Source organism: Macrotis lagotis, chromosome 1, assembly GCF_037893015.1.
Source record: "Macrotis lagotis isolate mMagLag1 chromosome 1, bilby.v1.9.chrom.fasta, whole genome shotgun sequence".
Classification (NCBI taxonomy): Eukaryota; Metazoa; Chordata; class Mammalia; order Peramelemorphia; family Peramelidae; genus Macrotis; species Macrotis lagotis.
The window spans coordinates 798,557,381-798,576,648 of record NC_133658.1 but is presented as its reverse complement, the minus strand read 5'-3'; the positions used below and the strand labels follow the sequence as shown (position 1 = coordinate 798,576,648).

Genomic DNA, 19,268 nt, shown 5'->3' with positions numbered 1-19,268 from the left:
ATTATTAAGTATCTGAGACCGGATTTGAACCCAGGTACTCCTGACTCCAGGGCCAGTGCTTTATCCACTGCGCCACCTAGCTGCCCCTAGCCTTTGCTTTTGTCACCTGCCCTAGGTACTGTGCCCCACATTTTAAGAGACCCATCCTTTTTAATTGATTATTAGGTTCAGCTTTTCAGTTTAAATCTAAAGAAACTGATGAGCTCATCAAGTGAGGTAGAAGAGAAGTCCTAGACATACCTTTGAAGGAGAGGGAAGGATTCATGGATAGTGGGAAGGATAAAAAAGAGAGGTTAGTGGGCTGAGCTGTGTTATGAAGAGCTGGAAAAGAAGGAACTCAGCAAGTTATCTTGGGGTTGTTTTTTTTTTTTTTTGAGTTCTCCAACTTAAAATTGTGGGGAAGGAAGATTGAAGAATGATAAAAATGTAGAGCCATGTGGTGGAGGTAGGACACAATAATCAGGGCAGGGATGGATAGTCTGGAAAAGAATAAATGACTGGAGGAATTTGAGCTCACAAGGTCACTGAGAACAAAGATCAGAATTAAGTGTAAGAATATAGAAAGATGGAATAAAAGATTATAATCAGAAAAAGTTTACAGTTTATCAGTATGGAAGTGAAATATTTGTGACTGATAGCAAGATGTAGACTTCAACCGTCTTTGTGGACTGAAGTGGAGCATCACAGTAGACCAGGGAATTAAGTGGTTTGGAGAATTGCTAAATAGAGTAGCAGAGGGAGTATCAGTATTTGTTGAAATTCCCTGCTATGGGGTGGGGAAGGTGAAAAAATCATTTACTTAGTGCCCATGCTCTGTGCTTTACAAATATTACCTCATTTGATTCTCACAACAACCTACAAGGTAAGTGCTTATTAAAATGTTATCCCTTAAAAACTGTCTTTGATAAAAACAGCTGGGAAAATTGGAAGTTAGTATAGAAGGAACTTAGAACAACACTTCACAACCTATACCAAGATAAGATCCAAATGGATACAGGATTTAGATATAAAAAACAATACTAGAGGATCAAGGACTAGTTTACCTGTTAGATTTATGGAAAGGGAAGCAGTTTATGACTAAGGAAGAGATAGAGAACATCACTAAAAACAAACTAGATGATTTTGATTACATTAAACTAAAAAGCTTTTGCACAGACAAAAGTACTGTAACCAAGATCAAAAGAAATGTGGTAAACTGGGAAACAATCTTTACAATTAATGTTTCTGACAAAGGACTCATTTCTAAAACGTACACAGAACTGAGTCAGATTTAAAAAAAATAAAGCCATTCCCCAATTGGCAAGTGGTCAAAGGATATGCAAAGGCAATTTACAGATGAGGAGATCAAAACAATCCATAGTCATATGAAAAATTGCTCCAAGTCATTACTTATTAGAGAAATGAAAATTAAAGCATCCCTGAGGGTACCACCTCACACCTCTCAGACTGGCCAGTATGACCAAAAAGGATAATGATCATTGGTTGGAATGGTTGTGGGAAATCTGGGACACTATTACATTGTTGGAGCAATTTGGGATTACACCCAAAGGGCAACAAAAATGTGCATACCCTTTGATCCAGCAATAGCACTACTGGGTCTATGCCCTGAAGAGATGATGAAAAAGGGTAAAAATATCACTTGTACAAAAATATTCATAGCAGCCCTGTTTGTGGTGGCAAAGAATTGGAAATCAAGCAAATGTCCTTCAATTGGGGAATAGCTTAGCAAACGGTGGTATATGTGTGTCATGGAACACTATTGTTCTATTAGAAACCAGGAGGGATGGGAATTCAGGGAAGCCTGGAGGGATTTGCATGAACTGATGCTGAGTGAGATGAGCAGAACCAGAAAAACACTGTATGCCCTAACAGCAACATGGGGTGAAGTTCAACTTTGATGGACTTGCTTATTCCATCAGTGCAACAATCGGGGACAATTTTGGGCTGTCTGCAATGGAGAGAAAGAACTGTGGAGTTTGAACAATGACCAAGGACTATTAACTTTAATTTAGAAAAAAAATCTGATATCTTCTTGTCTGATCTTGCTATCTCTTATACTTTGTTTCTTCCTTAAGGATATGATTTCTCTCACATCACACTCAATTTGGATCAGTGTATACCATAGAAACAATGTAAAGACTGGCAAATTGCCTTCTGTGGGGGCTGGGGGGAGGGCAGTAAGAGTAGGGGGAAAATTATAAAACTCAAAAAAAAATCTTAAAAAAAATAATATTATCCCTGTTTTAGAGTTTGAGGAAACTGAGACATACAAAAGTCACTTAAGTGGCTTATCCATGGTCATGCAGCTGTGTCTGAGGCTGGATTTGAAGGCCAGGCCCCCAATGCTCTATGCTCTATTACAGCACCTAACAGCCTCAAGTTAGTTGCATTTTGCTGGAGATTCTCTATTATTTCTTGCTGCCTACATAAGTCATTGTTTTCTCTTATAGTTTGTTATGGTTTTCAGAGAGTCTATTTCTTTGTCAAGGGACTATTTTCCTTTCTAAGCTATTCTAGTTCTTTCCTCAAGAGTTTTTTGTTTTAAATCTTGCTACATTTATTTCTGTGTATTTGTTTTGTAATTCTCATGGGAAAGCCTTTTTTTTTTCTTTGAGTCTTTGCTTGTAATTGTTATGGAGTTAGATTTGCAATAATTTTTTTTCATACTGGTCAGTATTTTTTTTTAATGTACCTATCTTTCCTGCTTTAGTTCTTGAGATGCAGCTTTGTGCCAAGGTTTGTCTCCATCCCCAGCTGCATTTTTGGTGGGGTAGTAGTTTCTACTTGGATTGGCCTTGGGTTCTTGCCCAGGTCCTTGTCTTTACCTTTTAGATCTTTGAGGTTCTTGGTGGAATCTCAGGACAGAAATTTTGAGACCTCTGAGCCTCTTGGTCTGAGCACACTGGCACCTTTTCTGTTCCTTGGGTCTTACAAGGCCCCTCTCCTGGGGCTTTTTCAGGGAAGCCCTCTATTCTTGCTTGCTTTGGTGTCCTCTCTGGTTGTACTGGAATTCACTTTTCTTGAATCCTTTGTGTGCTTTGGGATGGAAAGTCACTTTAAATTTCTTAATGATTCTTTAATCAGTCTAGTGTTAGCTTCAGGGTCTTGTATTTTTACTATTAGATTGTTCGATTCTGCCTGTGAGGAATCACTTTCAGACCAGGGAAAGCAAGTGTGCAAAGAAAATAAAAATTTATTACAAGAAGTTACAGCACATAAGAAAATGATAGAAAAGTTAAGAAGAGTTTAAAGAGAAGACCATGTGGGTTGCTGATTGAACTGACAAGTCAGCTGGCAGGCTCAGCTGAAGTTTGAAAAGGGAGAGAGACAGACAGACAGACAGGCAGGAAGGCAGCCATGAGATTTGGTGGGCTACATGGTGAAGCCCATGGAACTCCCCATGACATAATGAAGGAGTCAGAGGAAGGCCCACCCTTCTGGATGGGAAGTGGAAGAAGCAAGAGACTAAAAGGGAGCAGTACTCCCTGTTAAATACCCCTCCATTGTAGGCTGGACAGAGGATGGTGCTTGGGGTCTGGTCTGAAAAGACCACAGGTGAAAACCTTGGACCAGGTAACTTCCAATGTCCACTTTGAACACTCTCATTTCCTGCCCACCAGTGTCCAGGCCAAGGTTAAATCAAGAGGGAAATGGAGGACAAGATACAACAGGGTCAAGGGGAGATAGGATATACTTAACAGTGTCCAAGGGAGGCGGTGTATCAGGGAAAGCTGGCAATTTGCTTCCTGTTTGAGCTGCCATTTTGTGAAAGATGAAGATAGACTGAGATAGGCATTAAACTCATTGAGGAAGGAAGAAGAATGTCTTGGGGATAAATTGATAATGGTTATCAGGATCTGGATTGGGTAAAAAGGGATATAGACAATGATAAAAGATAAAATAAATAATTTTGGCTACATGAAATAGAACAGTTTTTGTATCTTTTTCTTTTCTTTTTAGGTTTTTGCAAGGCAAACAGGGTTAAAGTGGCTTGCCCAAGGCCACACAGCTAGGTAATTATTAAGTATCTGAGACCAGATTTGAACCCAGGTACCCCTGGCTCCAGGACCAGTGCTCCATCCACTACACCACCTAGCTGCCCCCTAGTTTTTGTATCAATAAAATCAGTGCAGAAGGAAAACAGTCAATTGGGGAAAACTTTGCATTAAAAACTAACACATACATATACATAATAATTTTTAAAGGAATTATTGTACAAACCTCTACCTTTCTATCCTTATTTCATTCTACTTCACTTCCTACTCTCTACTTCAAACTTCTTTTATTCTAATAGTTATCAATTTTTTGGTAAATCTACTTACAGATGTTTTTCCTGATAGTGTTTAATTCTTAAAAAAAAATTTTAGTGGTAATTGAAAAACTTAAATTTTAAAACATGAAATGTTAAGATTGAGTAACCTTGTTCTTACTTTCCTTTCAGTTGGAAAGACATCTTTGATCACCAGATTCATGTATGACAGTTTTGATAACACCTATCAGGTATGTATTACTTAATTTTTAATTGAAATAAAAACAGATTATCTTTATTAACATGTGAAAAGTAACAAACATTTTACTATAACATATACATTTGATATTTATAACTCTCATTAACCATTCTCAATAAGCATATGCTTTCCTTTCCATGAAGGTCATCCTTCAAATCGCAATTAACTTTATATACTCATATTCTTTTAGATTTTCTTCTCTAAAATAGTTCTCAATTTTTTTCTTTATGTTCTTTAGCTTTAACTTTAAAAATTGTCTATATTTCTTAATTTTTGATCTAGAAACATAAATTTAGTTTAAAAGTGTAATTTAAAATTATTGTTACTGTTGTTTTGGTTAACATTTACTAGAGATTGCAATTTCCCCCATGAATTCTACCATCTATTTAGTAGACGCTGTACCATTCTAGAATGGTTTGAATGTTTCTCTTGCTTATAGTGCTAGAATAACTAGTCTTTTTTTTTTTTTAGGGTTAAGTGGCTTGCCCAAGGCCACACAGCTAGGTAATTATTAAGTGTCTGAGGCCAGATTTGAACTCAGGTACTCCTGACTCCAAGGCCAGTGCTCTATCTACTTGCGCCACCTAGCCACCCTAGAATAACTAGTCTTAAGGATATTTGTCTAAAATTCTATGATCTTTTCATCTAAAACTGAATAATTCTGAATTTCCACAGTTTTTCTGATTGCCCAGTCATAGAGTATCATTGTGTTATTAATATTTTTAATGCAGAGTTCATCTTAAATAAATATATACAACTATGAAGGCCCTATAATGTATTTACAATAAAATGTCAGAAAATCCTTATTTGAACTTGTTGGTATATAGCTATTTTTAAGTAGTGAATTAAAAAGAAATTTAAGACATTGGTGAGAACTGTTAATGTCCATGGAAGGTAATTCTGCTACCATTTCATTATTAGTCAGACATTTTTCTTTTCTGTTGAGCCACTTGATATCTTTTTCTAGCAAAACAAAAATTTATAAACTAATAACACTCCATAAATATACATAGAATATGGAATTTAACCTCACATAAAACCAAAATGTCATGTTACTTTTGAGATAAAAATGTAATATAAATTAACAATGACATTTATTTGTTCTATTTTCTGTCTCATTCTCCTTTATCTTCATGAATAAACTTTCTGCCCTGCTCTGCCTTTCCTTCTCTTCTGTTTCTAAACTTCCTTCCCAGATTAGGCTCATACTTGCAGCATTACATTCAGTATTAGAGCCTCCTGGAGATACAAGTACACAGGATCACACAGTCAGAAGTTGAACCTAGTCCTTTGTGACTTTGAGGTCAGCTCTCTAGTCACTATCCCATACTGCCTCTAGACTTAACAAATTTTGACTAGTATGCATATATGTATAGAATAATAACTCTTAGTATTTTCCAAAATAATTTAATGGATTATTTTATTTCATTATTAACTGTAGTATACTAGAAAGTATAGATACTCTTAAATCTTATTATATACCTGGTTTTCATATAATGAAATAGAGCCTGAGAGACTTGTCCAAGGTCATACAACTTGTGGCAGTTGGGCTGCAAGTGGTCAAGATAGTTTTGAATAATGGGATAGGAGTAGGTGAGGTAACTCAAAGACTTAATCCTTTCTGGATAGGATTGGAATTTATAGTTTTGTTGATAGATGGGGGCTTGTGCCTGGGGGCAGGGATTGCCGGGGCAGCTAATAACTTCACTGAATTTCATTGTCTCATTGTATATATTAAAAGGGAAAAATTCATAGTTCACAAAACCCAGATCTTGAATCTTCTTGGAATTGGAATTGTCTTTGGTTTTGCTAAATTTCTTACCTTCCCCCATTTCTTTTATATGCTTGGTTATAAGAGGAGGTTGAAAGAAAATATAGCAATAAATTTTTAAGAAATATTCTTTGAGGTGAATTAAATATAGAGTGTGTGGATAATGTTCTAGATTTAAAAGTACTGGATTTCAATCCTGCCTCTAAAGTGGGGGAGGGAAGGAAGGGAGTAAGGGGGAAGGAGAGGAGAGTGAATGTCTATGTGAGAAAATTCACTGAAGAATTCTGTTGGCACTGGGGAATTAAGTGTGATTTTATTTCTGAAAGTAGGTCAATTAGGGATGATTTTATTGCTATTGAATTTTCTTTGACTTTTATATATATTCGTTCTAATAACTTATTTCTTTAGCATATTGAAGAATAAGAATGACTTTATTCTAGTGTTAGTGTCAGAATTTTCTTACTTCAAGTAAACAGGTTCCTTCTAAGGTTGCCCTATTTTCTTAGTTGGTGATTATTTTTTGTGTTTATGCCTATGTGCATCTGTGTGTGTGTGTGTGTGTGTGTACATGTGATATTCCCATTCAAATGTATACTGAGGTACTGAGGGCAGGGGCTATTTATCTTTAGTTTCTAAATTTCTTGGAACTTAGTAGAATGCCTCACATGTACATAGTAGACCAAATAAATATTTGATTGAAAGACTAATGACATAATTAATCTCCCTTTTCTTTCTCTTAGTCATTGTTAGACATGAGTAGTACCATCTTCTTTATTTTTAATAAGATTTCCCTATATCAATTTTGGGGCAACTATGTGATTAGTACTGAGTTTAGAATTAGGAAGACTGATCTTACTGAGTTAAAATCTAGCCTCAGACCCCAAAATTTCTTGCAAAATGTCTAAAATGTAAGTGTCCAAAAGTTAAATTCCTATGGACAGAAGTATCTACTTGCAAGGAAATGGTGTCCCAAAGGGAGAAAGGTGAGAAGGAGGAGGAAGGGGGGAAAATTAGAGAGATGGCTTGAGGAAAGGCAGGAGGAAGGGGGAAGGGGAAAGAAGTGAGGGAGATGGAGGAGGAGGATGTAGAAGGGAGAGGAAGAAGAAGAAGAAGAAAATAGCATTCCCAACTTCTTTGGGGGGGGCCGAGAGGGTGGTTACTGCTATACTACTCTCTGAGTTCCAAATGCTATATTGACAGCTATCCAGTAGCCTAAATTAATTTTTACCATTGCTCAAATAATATGTTAAAGGTAATTAAACATTCTCTGAAAAACCTGGTTTACTCCTTCCCACAAAAACACCCAACGGATTTGAGAGGAGTAAGCATAAACTCGACCATAATAGACATGAGGCTCACTTGCAAGAAGCATGTGTGACAAAATCTTAAAGCCTATTCTGGTAGTCCTCTCTGTGTAGAGACCCTGTGAGGAAACCTTTGATAGTGTTGTTTGTCTTTCATTCTCTTCTTATCTTAAATGACTTTCAGAGGATGCAAGACCAGTGTACATTACAACCGTTAATCATAGTGTTTTACATTTTTATTCATCTCACAAATGAATATCATCTTTGTTACACTTTATAGGAATTTGGAGATGGTACAGATCCTTATGAATAGATAATTTAGAAAAGAAGTAGGACTTAACATTCATCAGACGTTAATTAAGCATCTTGTATTTGTAATATATTCATTGTTGAAATGGATGCAAAGTTCAGCTAAGACAGACTTCTTTCTTGTCTTTGTGGAACTTGTTGACTGGAGGTAAGAATACATCAGGAGATATGACCTTGATACCAGGGATGCCAAGGAGTTTAAACTTGACACAAGGGGGAATAGTAGATCACTGATGGTGTTCTTCAAGGGAGTGACATGTCTGATATATGTGTAAGAAAGATAACTTGGCATTTGAGTGAAGCAGGATTGAAGGGGGCTGTTTATACAAAGTGGAGGAAAAATTTGATAATTCAAGGTAGAACCTCAAAATGGCTAAAATTTTTGATTCTTGGGAGGGCAATGTCCTTATGGCATTGTTTAGGAGAGGGATGGCATGAATGAAGAGGGAGGATAACATGATCCTCATTGTCTTGTTTCTGGAGTGTTTGTTTTGTGATAGATAGTAGTGGAGATGCAATAAGATCCTCTCTTGTTTCTGCTGAATTGTGGGAAATAATTGGATATAGAGAATCAGTTTAAAATTGGTATTCCTCCTTTATTCATCACCTTTTTTTCCAGTATATTTTCTCCTATCCCAAGACCATTCCTTTCACAAAGAACAGCAACAATAATATGAAAGTATTACACAATGTTTCCCAGGTACTTAATTAGACACTAAGCATATAAGTATATTGAATTTAACAATTCCCAAAGTCCAGGAACTTGCATTGTAACCAGACAGCCAATAATGTGTGCCTCTATATGGAATTAACTATTGGCATAAATACAAAATAGGACATGAAAGAGGGCCGTTCATTGTGTGGCTTTGCTGACATCTTCACAGAAAGGTCTATCTGTCAGGAATTCTTAGGATAGATTCAAATTGGGAGAGATTTGAAGTAGGGAATTGTATTAGGAGTTTATTGTCATTATCTGATAGAAGTGAGGAAGGCCCTGAAGTGAGAGGGGGGTAGCTGTGTGAGCAGAGAGAAGGGATTGGATACAAGAGATATTTGTGGAAGCAGAAAAGGTATTCTTTGATAACCTATTAAAATACAATTAAAGGATAATAAGGTGGAATGTGAGTGACAGTATGGCAGGGAGATGGTTAAATGGGATAGGGAAGAAAGAAGGCACGCATTGACTTAGCACCTACTATGTGACAGGCACTGGGCACTTTCCAGATATCTTTTTGTTCTCAAAACAGCCTGGGGAAGTTGATGCAGTTGTTACTTGCATTTTACAAGGAGACTGAGACGGAGATTAAGTGATTTCCTCAGGGTCACATACTAATAATTAGTATCTGCGTCTGGATTTGAACTCAGCTCAGATCTTTCTGACTCCCTGTGCAGGGCTCCACACTCAAAGCATTCATCTGGTTATACATTATCATTTCCTAGCCCTGTACTTTTGCACTGACTGCTATCCCTGGAATGTTCTCCTTCATCTCTAATAAAATTACTTAGTTTCTTTATAGGCTATTCATGTACTATTTCCTAGTGTGATCCTTATAATTTATCTTTAGTGTTCTGCATTTATACCATTTTCTTACTACCTTGAGGGCAGAAACTGCTTTTTTGTCTTAACTGCAGTATCTGACAGGGTTTTCACGCATAGTAGGTGCTCGATTAAAGTTTATAGCATTAATGAATACATAAATGCTTTAATTACTCCCTCTCCCTTTGCTTCCTTAGATAGCTTGATTTATGATGTTCATCTTTCTTTGAATATCCCTTAAATTTTCTGTGGGTTAAAATCCCATATCCATCCTTTATGACCCAGATCATGTATTGCCTTCCTTTCTATTAGTCCTTTTTGCCTTTCACATAAGATTTTTCTCCACAGTTCATTTATGATAGCTTATCAATTCTGCCTGATATTTTTGTACATTTCTTCTTCTTTACCTTCATCCCCTTCACCCTCAAATTTTAAATTTCTTTAAGAATAAATTTTGTATTATTCATCTTTGGATCATTTTTCTCTACTACCTGCCAGACATTAGTCAATTAATATTAGAGTAGGTCATTCATCTCACCAATTCCAAGTATACTAGGAAGACATTTGACTTCTAATGCTGATTCTGTTTTTTATATAAACAAGAGCAAGCTATTTAAGCTCTCTGGGCCTCACTTTTCTCATCTAAAAAATAAGTGGGTTGAATTAGAGGATCTCTAAGGGAAAGTCCAGTTCTGACTTAAAATAATTACAAAAAATTTTTCCCTTTTGATCTGGGATTTTTCATTTTTTAGTCATTAATTTTTTATAACATCACCATAATCTCCCTAGTGACTCTCCATCCCCAAAGGCAAAAAAAAAAGATATAAATAGTAACAGTACAAAATTAATGTAAATATTAAACAAGAAAAATTAGAACTGATTAATGCATTGAAAAAGTCCTGAAAGTTAGGTACAATGTACAATATTTTTGACCTCCCACCTCTGCAAACCATGAGAATGCTCTCTTCTTGTTCTGCTTGTTCTTTATAATTTTTCAATTAATTCTTTTTATTTACATTGTTGTACTTACTGTGTTATGTTGTTTTCTTGACTGCTTTCTTTCCTCTGCATCAGTTCCTGTAGTCAAATTGTAGTTGTATTCAACACATTCATCATTTCCATACAGCATAGTATACAATTGCATTCATAAACTACAATTTGTTTAACCATTTCCAGATCAATAGACATCTACTTTCTTTCTTGCTACCCTAAAACTATTTTGGTATATTTTAGACTTATCAGTGATATCTTTGGGTTATAAACCTGATATTCAGTGGGTCAGGGGATTTGGGCATTTTATTGACTTTATGTGCATAATTCCAGATTGTTTTTCAAAATGGTTACCCTAATTCACAGCTCTATAAACAATTCACTCTGACACTTGGCTGTCCCATCTTTTTGTTTGTTTGTTTGTTTTTTGCATGGCAGTGGAGTTTAAGTGTTCAAGGTCACACAGCTAGGTAATTATTAGCTGTCTGAGTCATATTTGAATTCAGGTCCTCCTGACTCCAGAGTTGGTACTCTAATCTACTTTTCCAACTAGCTGCCTGGCTAGCTCATTTTTTGGCCGATTTTCAGGATGTGAGGTGAAACTTCAGGGGTTGGGGGTTTTTTTGGCATTTCTCTTATAAGTAATTTGGAGCACTTCGTGTGGTTGTTAATACTTTTCAGTTCCTCTTTTGAGAACTGTTTATAAATATTCTTCAAGGGGTGGCTAGATGGTACAATGGATAGAGCCCTGGAGTCAGGAGTACCTGAGTTCAAATCTGGCCTCAGACGCTTAATAATTACCTAGTTGTGTGGCCTTGGGCAAGCCACTTAACCCCATTTGCCTTGCAAAAACCTAAATAAAAAAAAAAAAGAATGAATGAATGAATAAATAAATAAATATTTTTCAACCCTTTTACTGGAAAATGACTTTTGGTCTCAGATGTGTGTATACATACGTGTGCAAATTTTGTATACTTTGGATATTAGAAATAGAAAAAAAATTTCCCATTTGACTGATTTCCGTATTCTAGGTATGTTTTATTCCGTATTCTAGGTATGTCTTGTCAAAAGCTTTTCAGTTTTATGTAATCAGATTTACTTTTATTTATCTTTTCTTACTGCTTTTGTTTCTTTGGTTAAGAATACATCTACATTTTATTATATTGGTTTGACACATCTAAGAGCACTTAACTATTCAGATATTTGTTATTTTTATTTCTTTGGGTATTCCTTTGTAATTGAATCTTTATAAGTTTTTTGATGCTTTGATACATTGATTCCCAAATGAATTTTGTAGTTACATGGAATGGAATTTGTCCTTCTATTTTTGCCTCTTAAATTTTTTAATTATTGTAAAGTAATGCAATTGAGTTTTTTTGTTGTTGTTGAGAATCAATTTGGTAGTATTCAACTTTGCTGAAGGGTCTTTTCTGGTTCTCTAGTATTTTCCAAGTGTTATCCAAAAAAAAATTCCTCTTTACCTATCTTCATACCTTTAATTTCTTTTATCTTGTTATTAGCGTTTCTAGATACTAGATTATCAAATAATAGTGGATAAAGTGGATATCCTTATTTTATTCCCATATTTATTGAAAAAGTTCTAATGTGACCCATTGCTTACTTTTCATTTTAGAGAATTTTAAAATATTAAAAGAAAGGTGCCTCCATGCCTATACTTTTTAGGGGATTTAGCATAAATAGTGTTGAACATGCTTTATCAAAGTCTTTTTCCTGTTGACGAAGTTATTTTATCTTATCATGTGGTTATTATATCTTTTACAATCTAGAGTTCCCAGTGTGAATGATGGATTAATTGCTATTATTTGACTAATGTTAAAAGTTATCTTTTTTTTTTTGTATTTTGTTTTATAGGCAACAATTGGCATTGACTTTTTATCAAAAACAATGTATTTGGAAGATCGAACAGTAAGTAGAATTTAAGTTGTGCCATTTTCTTCAGTATTCTGTATTGGAAAATGAAGCTCGAGGATTTTGATGAGTATTTAGAAAGAACCAAAAGGAATTAGAACTTAAGGGAGTTTTCCTAGAAATTTAACTACATATATAGTCACTTGCTATCACACAGTTATTGGTGTCCAACCCACTCTCCATCCCATTGACTCAGAACATAATGAGGAGAAGAGGATTCACATGCCCTGTTTGCTTTGGTTGCCAGGAGGAGCAAGAGAATTTGAGAGAATTACTAGATTGCACAACGCTTAAAAGGATTTCTTTCCTAGCTATAGTATATTTGGGTTGGAAGAGAAATGCATCTGTGGCCTGATTAATATATCTTTGCTGGATATTATTTTGTTGCAAGATGGTGAAAGGACAAAGGGGAAGTCTTACTTTTTTTCAGGACTTACCTCTCATTTCTGAAGGCTTATTTACCGTAAGTATAATGTATGTACTCATAGGGACTTTTCAAAGAGAGATGCTTGTTGTCTTGAAAATGAAGATGGCAGTCAGAACTTTAAAATGAAAACAAAATTCCAACTATGTCTTTACCAGAAGCATCATTGTATTGATAGCACTTTTTATAACAAAAACATTGTCATCACCTTGGACTAAGAGATAATGTTATGAATATTGTTTTATATTATAACCAGATCTTTGTAAGTTCTTTAATTTAGAGAATTTTTCATTTAATTTTAAAGAGCTGTCTACTTGATGTTATTCTCTTCCCTTTCCCCTTTTCCATTTCCCATGTAAGTTTGAGAAAGTGTAACCACACCTGACTTATTTGCAGTTGAGTAAAAAAAAGCATTTCTCTTTCTGGTTGAGTTAGGCAGTACCAGGGAAAACAGTAATAATTATTCCAGTGGTCTTTTCCCTCTGGGCCCTGGGTAGCCATGACATCTGAGCTTGGTGGCAGCCCAGCTGTAAGTCTTTCCTTTTGTTATCTGTGCAGCCTGTTCCTTGCTGCCTTTGTTTTTATCCCGTTGTCATCATGAGTTGTGCACCAGCAAGTGATTCCACCTTTTGACTATCTGGAAGGGCTGACAGTTTGGAATCTTGAAGGATTGAAGAAGGAGCATTGTGGAAAGAAAGCTATGTCTTCTGTCCTGGAACTGTATTCCAGTAGAACAAGTAGCTTGAGTGCCTTTGGTGCTTCCTTTTGAGACAGGGAATGAGCACTTTGTTCCTATATCCATTCTTCACTCTTAATTCCTGCATGAGTTTTTTTCCCCCCTTGCCTTTTAAAAACAACATTATTACTTTTTTTTTTAATTTTTGGTATTAGTTTGCCTTTTTTTTTTTTTTTTTATTTATTTTCTCCAATCCCACAGATCAGGCTGCAGCTGTGGGATACTGCGGGTCAGGAACGTTTCCGTAGCCTCATTCCCAGTTACATCCGTGATTCCGCTGCAGCCGTAGTAGTTTACGATATCACAAGTAGGTATTTTGCACTGGGTTGACTTTTCTTATTTTTCTTGCCTGTTTGACTGATTTTGTTGTCAGGTACGGTTGCAATTATGGGACACAGCAGGTCAAGAGCGGTTCAGGAGCTTGATCCCTAGCTACATTCGTGACTCCACTGTGGCAGTTGTTGTTTATGATATCACAAGTGAGTGGGGGGAATTCTGCATTTCTAATCCTCTCTCATCCTCTAGCTTAGCTGCATGCTCTATCATCCTGTGCTCATTTTTCATACTGGCATGTAAAACATTTTTTTCACCATAGCAAGATTTAGAATAGACAGGCCAGATCAGAAACATTTACTCTGGTGATTTTTGTAAACATGCTTATACTTAACACTATACTTGATCTTCCTCTTACCTAATCATGACAGTCCTCTGCCTTTTGACCTAGCCATGACTTTGGTTGGAGGAATACCTCTCTCTCTTCTAACTGGCTCTGAAATTTCTTTGGAAATAAATTAAAGCATCTCACTTAATTTTCTAGCTTTCCAAGGCTTGGTTTAAGACTCTTAGGAAGTTTCTGCTGCTTGACTTTTCTCCACCTTCACCTCACCACCAGTTTATAAGTAGCAATAGGGGCAGGGAGTGAGGAGGTGGAGAAACTGCAACATTGCATTTTTCTTTTAAATATTCATTTTCATTTGATGGAATCTACATTCTATGACTAAAACTTGCTTTTTTTTGCTAACAAATTAATCTTTCATTTCTCACTAAGAATATGTAAAATTTAGAGACTAAACTATTAGTGGTCTCTTCTCCCGCTGCTTCTTGAGAAGACTATATTTTGAATTTTTTAGCATTTTCTGTGGGGAATTGGTTACTGAAGAAGAGGTTATTGAAATTCTCCACATGAAATTAATGTATGAAGTGGGTTAAAGAACTTATATGTCTATAGTACTTTAAAGTTTACAAAGACCTTTCCAAACAATTGTCCCCATTTACAGAGGAAGGACTTGAGACAAATTAAGTGACTTTACCTTACAGAGTAAACAAACATCAGAGCCAGAGGAGTCTAAATTAAATAAGCCAAGCTATCTAGACACAGTTTGTAAAGATAGAAAAGGTGCAGACTGTACTTTAATATAATTTTAGAATACAGAGAGCATAGCATTAGTGATAGAGGACCCTCTGCATCTGAAAGATCTGGGTTTATCTTCTTTGGTGGAGTGAGTTTGCTTCCTTTCTGAGAAAACAAGAGAAAATCACAAATGTGGACCAGAAAATTGAGAAGACAGTATCCAGGTTATCTTGATTTTTTTTTTAAATAGCACTTTATTACATTATGAGCCTGAGTGGTCTTTGTTGTTACCTGTTGACTCAAGTATGCAAAGAAGTACAAATGAGCTTTATCTGAAAGTAAGAAAGTAACAGCTTAAATTAGTCTGTAATTCATATTCTTTTGCTACATGCAAGCTTCTCTATTGCCACTTTATACTATTCTTCCAAAAAAATGTATGTCCATTACTGTGCATTGACAAGTTTTGCAGCTTAAAAGTTTTGTGCTTCCTTTAACTAAAAATGAGTGGAACCAGGGTGGTGATAAGGGGATTTTCCTAGGGAAATGATTACAAATTTGAGTTTTGAAACATTTTGAAATACTATTTCAGAGAGTTCTTACCAATTATTGAACTGCATTTTATTATAGGTGCTTCTGGTATACCAAACCATTAAACCCCTCCATAGTTAAAGTGATCACAAACTGATTAAGCAATGCAAACAGTGATGTTTAAAAGCTCTTTGAAGGCTTTTTTTTTTTAATATACCAATTCTCTGGACTTGTTGGGACTTAATGGCTGACATGTTTTTTGACATGCTTTACTTTGTGAAATAAATGTAAGGGATGGAAAAGCATGGAGGCAATATAAAACCATGTTATCTGCCACATCTGTCACTACTTGCGAATACATACATATATACATGTAATTATAATATACATTTTATATATATAATTTAAAAAAATAATCCATTTTGCTTATTTTATAAATCTCAGGATGCAAAAATTTCCTCTGACATATAAACTATGTTTTCTGTATTAGTTACACTACTGGCAGTTGTCATCAGATAAAATGGAGTTATGTTGCAGGCACATTAAAAGGGTGGGTCTTAATGTGCCAGCCCTCACTTGGGTGTTATGGTTGTCCATCACCTGGGGAGGTATCTAAAATAATACTCATCTTTTTGTCCACCCTCCCATACCAGATGTAAACTCATTCCAGCAAACCACAAAATGGATTGATGATGTCAGAACGGAAAGGGGAAGTGATGTCATCATTATGCTAGTGGGAAATAAAACAGATCTTGCTGACAAGAGGTATGGAGTAACTTGATTTCTGTATTGAGCAACCTGGCCCTGTGGGAAATATTAGTGAGAGGGATAGTGTCAACCAATTTAGGACCTATTTTAAATTTTATTTTGAAACTTAAGTAAATTTATGATTTCATCCATTTTGGATTTCCCTCTACAGGATTGGTAAGATTGCTAATTGGCTCGTATTTTTTCTTGGCCAGCATTTATAAGGTAGCTTGCTTTTTTTCTTTTTTTTTAGTTTTTTTCAAGGCAATGGGGTTAAGTGGCTTACCCAAGGCCACACAACTAGGTAATTATTAAGTGTTTGAGACTGGATTTGAACCCAGGTACTACTGACTCCAGGGCTGGTGCTTTATCCACTGCGCCACCTAGCCGCCCCCGTAGCTTATTTCTTATACATGTATAGTGTTATGGCCTTTTGTTTTTGTTTTGGTAACCCTAATTGGTGCAAAAAACATTCTATCCTTTTCATACCGATTCACATTTATGTCTTTATACAACAAATTTGTCATAAAGGGTCACCTATCAGATGTCTCATTTCTGTTTTCCTTCATTCTCATTACATGTCAGCCCAACTTCTTCAATTGTATATGTATTTGATTGTCTCATTTTACCTTATAATTATTTGATATATATTATATATATATAGTATCAAAAAGATAAGTCACTAAAATGAAGTGAGTTCTGATTTATTTAAATTCATCTACAATAGAGGAAACAACTGATAAATAATCTTTTACTTAGGGAGACTTGCAATTGAAGCAGTACTTTGCACATAAGAAACTTATGCAAAAATGCTTTCAAATGAATTGTATCGTAAAATTATTTGTCTATACAAATTAAAGCTCTTCTGTTTTTTTCTTGACAATATTCCCCAACCATATTTTCTTTTTTTAAAAAAAAAAAATTATTTATTTAAGGCAATGGGGTTAAGTGACTTGCCCAAGGTTACACAGCTAGGCAATTATTAAGTGTCTGAGGCTGGATTTGAACTCAGGTCCTCCTGACTCCAGGGCAGATGCTTTATCCACTATAGCACCTAGCAGCCCCCACTTACCATATTTTAATGAGGTATTTTGTTGTGTGTGTCTAAGTTATTTATGGTTATAAATAAATCATACTTTTTAGTTAACCTGAAAGACTTCATTTTGGTTCCTTAGTGAAATCAGCAAAATGGTCTTCAGGATACAGAATGCACAGTGCTTTAAGCATTAATTATTTTGAAGTCCATGATTTGACTGAATAATTGTTTCCAGTGAAAACTTTCATGGTCCTGTTAGGTTTTGACCTTAAAAAATTATTGGCCACTTTATTTCAAGGTGTCTAGTATTGTGTAATGGGTGGTATTAACATTCAGGAGTGGAATTGTAGCAAGGCAATGGACTGTAAAGGAGGCAGTTTATTCTATTACCCAACTGTGTTGAAAGTATTGGTTTCATTGTACAATAAAAAGGAGATCTTTTGCTTTGAAATTTTTTTTAGACATTTAAAGAAAGTCTTGATTGAAAGTGAATTGCTGTGGTCTAGTGTTTTGTTTTGTCTCATGGGGATTGCAATTAAACATTCATTACAAAGCTAAGTCAAAGTCATTTGGGGAGTTATAAGGATCCTAACAAGTCATATTTGTGTAGCATTTGACATTTTGCAATACACTTTTACCTACAACCACTTTTGAGGTAAGTAGCATGTATTGTTCAGAGGAAGGGAGTAATTTGTTTGCATTTGGATAGTGATAATGATCAGTTCTGCAGACTCCTTGCCTATTTAATAATCTTGAAATTCCTTGACTTGATTGCTTTCAACTCTGCTGTGAATGTCATATTTATTTAAAAAAAAGATAAAAACAGAATAGTGCTAGCAATTTCATTGTTGTTTCTACTGAGTTTGTATTGGGCATGTCCAGCCTGAGCTCTTCTTTCCAAGCAGTAATTATTCCACCTATTTTTATGTGAAGTACAATTAATTCCCAATGACTTTCCCCCCTAATCATTGCTTCCAGTCTATAGTCCCCCAGATACCCAATTAGTAGTCAACAGGCATTAAACACTTAAAATGCAAGGCACTTTGCTATGTACAAAAAATATATATATTCCCTTTTTAATGCCCACATTTTAAAAGGTTAAAGGAAGTACTAAGCAGGATGCTTGTAAATGTTGATACCTATCTCATTTTAGAAGCTCTTGTTTGCCTTATACTATTTTTGTATTACCTTACAAGTTGCAGGTATCTGATAATCCAGAGCATATATTTAATATCTGACAAGGTAAATAACATTTAGGATATTGTATTCAAGACTAGGAGCAGTTTCTATTGAGTATCCCTGACCCTTTATTCTCTATAATATCTGACATCTATTTTTTATTGGTACAAGTAAACAAAAAATAAGGGTTTAAGTTTTCTTTACTTCAGCTTCCCACCAACTCATTGTGAGACTTTAGAAAGGTAATTATTCTGTTTCTTTTTGAAATGAGAAAACTAATTCTCAGGATTTTGAAAATTTCATACTCATGAGCTCTTTGGATGGACTTTTCCTATACTACTGAATTAAATCATCTCTTTTTTTTCTGTTCTTTACAGGCAAGTGTCTATTGAGGAAGGAGAGAGGAAAGCCAAAGAGCTCAATGTTATGTTTATTGAAACAAGTGCAAAAGCAGGATACAATGTAAAGCAGGTGAGTGTTCAAGGTGTGTGAAGGATGTAAGGTAGGGATAATTGACTTTCACAAATAGGCAAAGAAAATTTTTTTTTCTTTTAAGGAGAACTTGAGATGCTTGTTAAAGCCAGAGTGTTATAGATAGCGTTGTTTTTCTATGATCAACCGTACTATAAGTGTTTTCAACACATTGTTGAACATGAAAGGAAAGTTGGTACAGCAATTCAAAAGATTTAGAATTACATGAAAACTTTCAGATCCATCTAGTCCAAACATCAAATCTGCAGGTTGGCAAAGTGAGGTCTGAAGGTGAGAAGGAATTTTGATGAAGTGTTCTTTCTTACATGCTAGAAGGTCTCCACTCCATGCTTCACTATTTCAAAAGATCCCTGATTTTATTCATACAGGTACCTCACACAAATATTGCATTCCTAAGTGAATTTATGTGAGTTACTTCCTCTAGAAA

General features: G+C 35.3%; 1 protein-coding gene across 2 annotated transcripts in view; it reads left to right on the top strand.

Annotated features, from left to right (window-relative positions):
• RAB6A (RAB6A, member RAS oncogene family) overlaps positions 1–19,268 on the top strand; it is a 67,593-nt gene that overhangs the window by 33,353 nt on the left and 14,972 nt on the right. The window contains exons 2-6 of one of the 2 annotated variants that reach the window (XM_074216846.1): positions 4,442–4,500; positions 12,292–12,345; positions 13,710–13,815; positions 16,041–16,152; positions 18,727–18,820. In XM_074216846.1, the coding sequence (XP_074072947.1) occupies positions 4,442–4,500; positions 12,292–12,345; positions 13,710–13,815; positions 16,041–16,152; positions 18,727–18,820 (425 nt within the window). Of the gene's footprint in view, positions 1–4,441; positions 4,501–12,291; positions 12,346–13,709; positions 13,816–13,881; positions 13,988–16,040; positions 16,153–18,726; positions 18,821–19,268 lie in introns of both variants that reach the window. The other variant, XM_074216845.1, reaches the window with a different exon arrangement.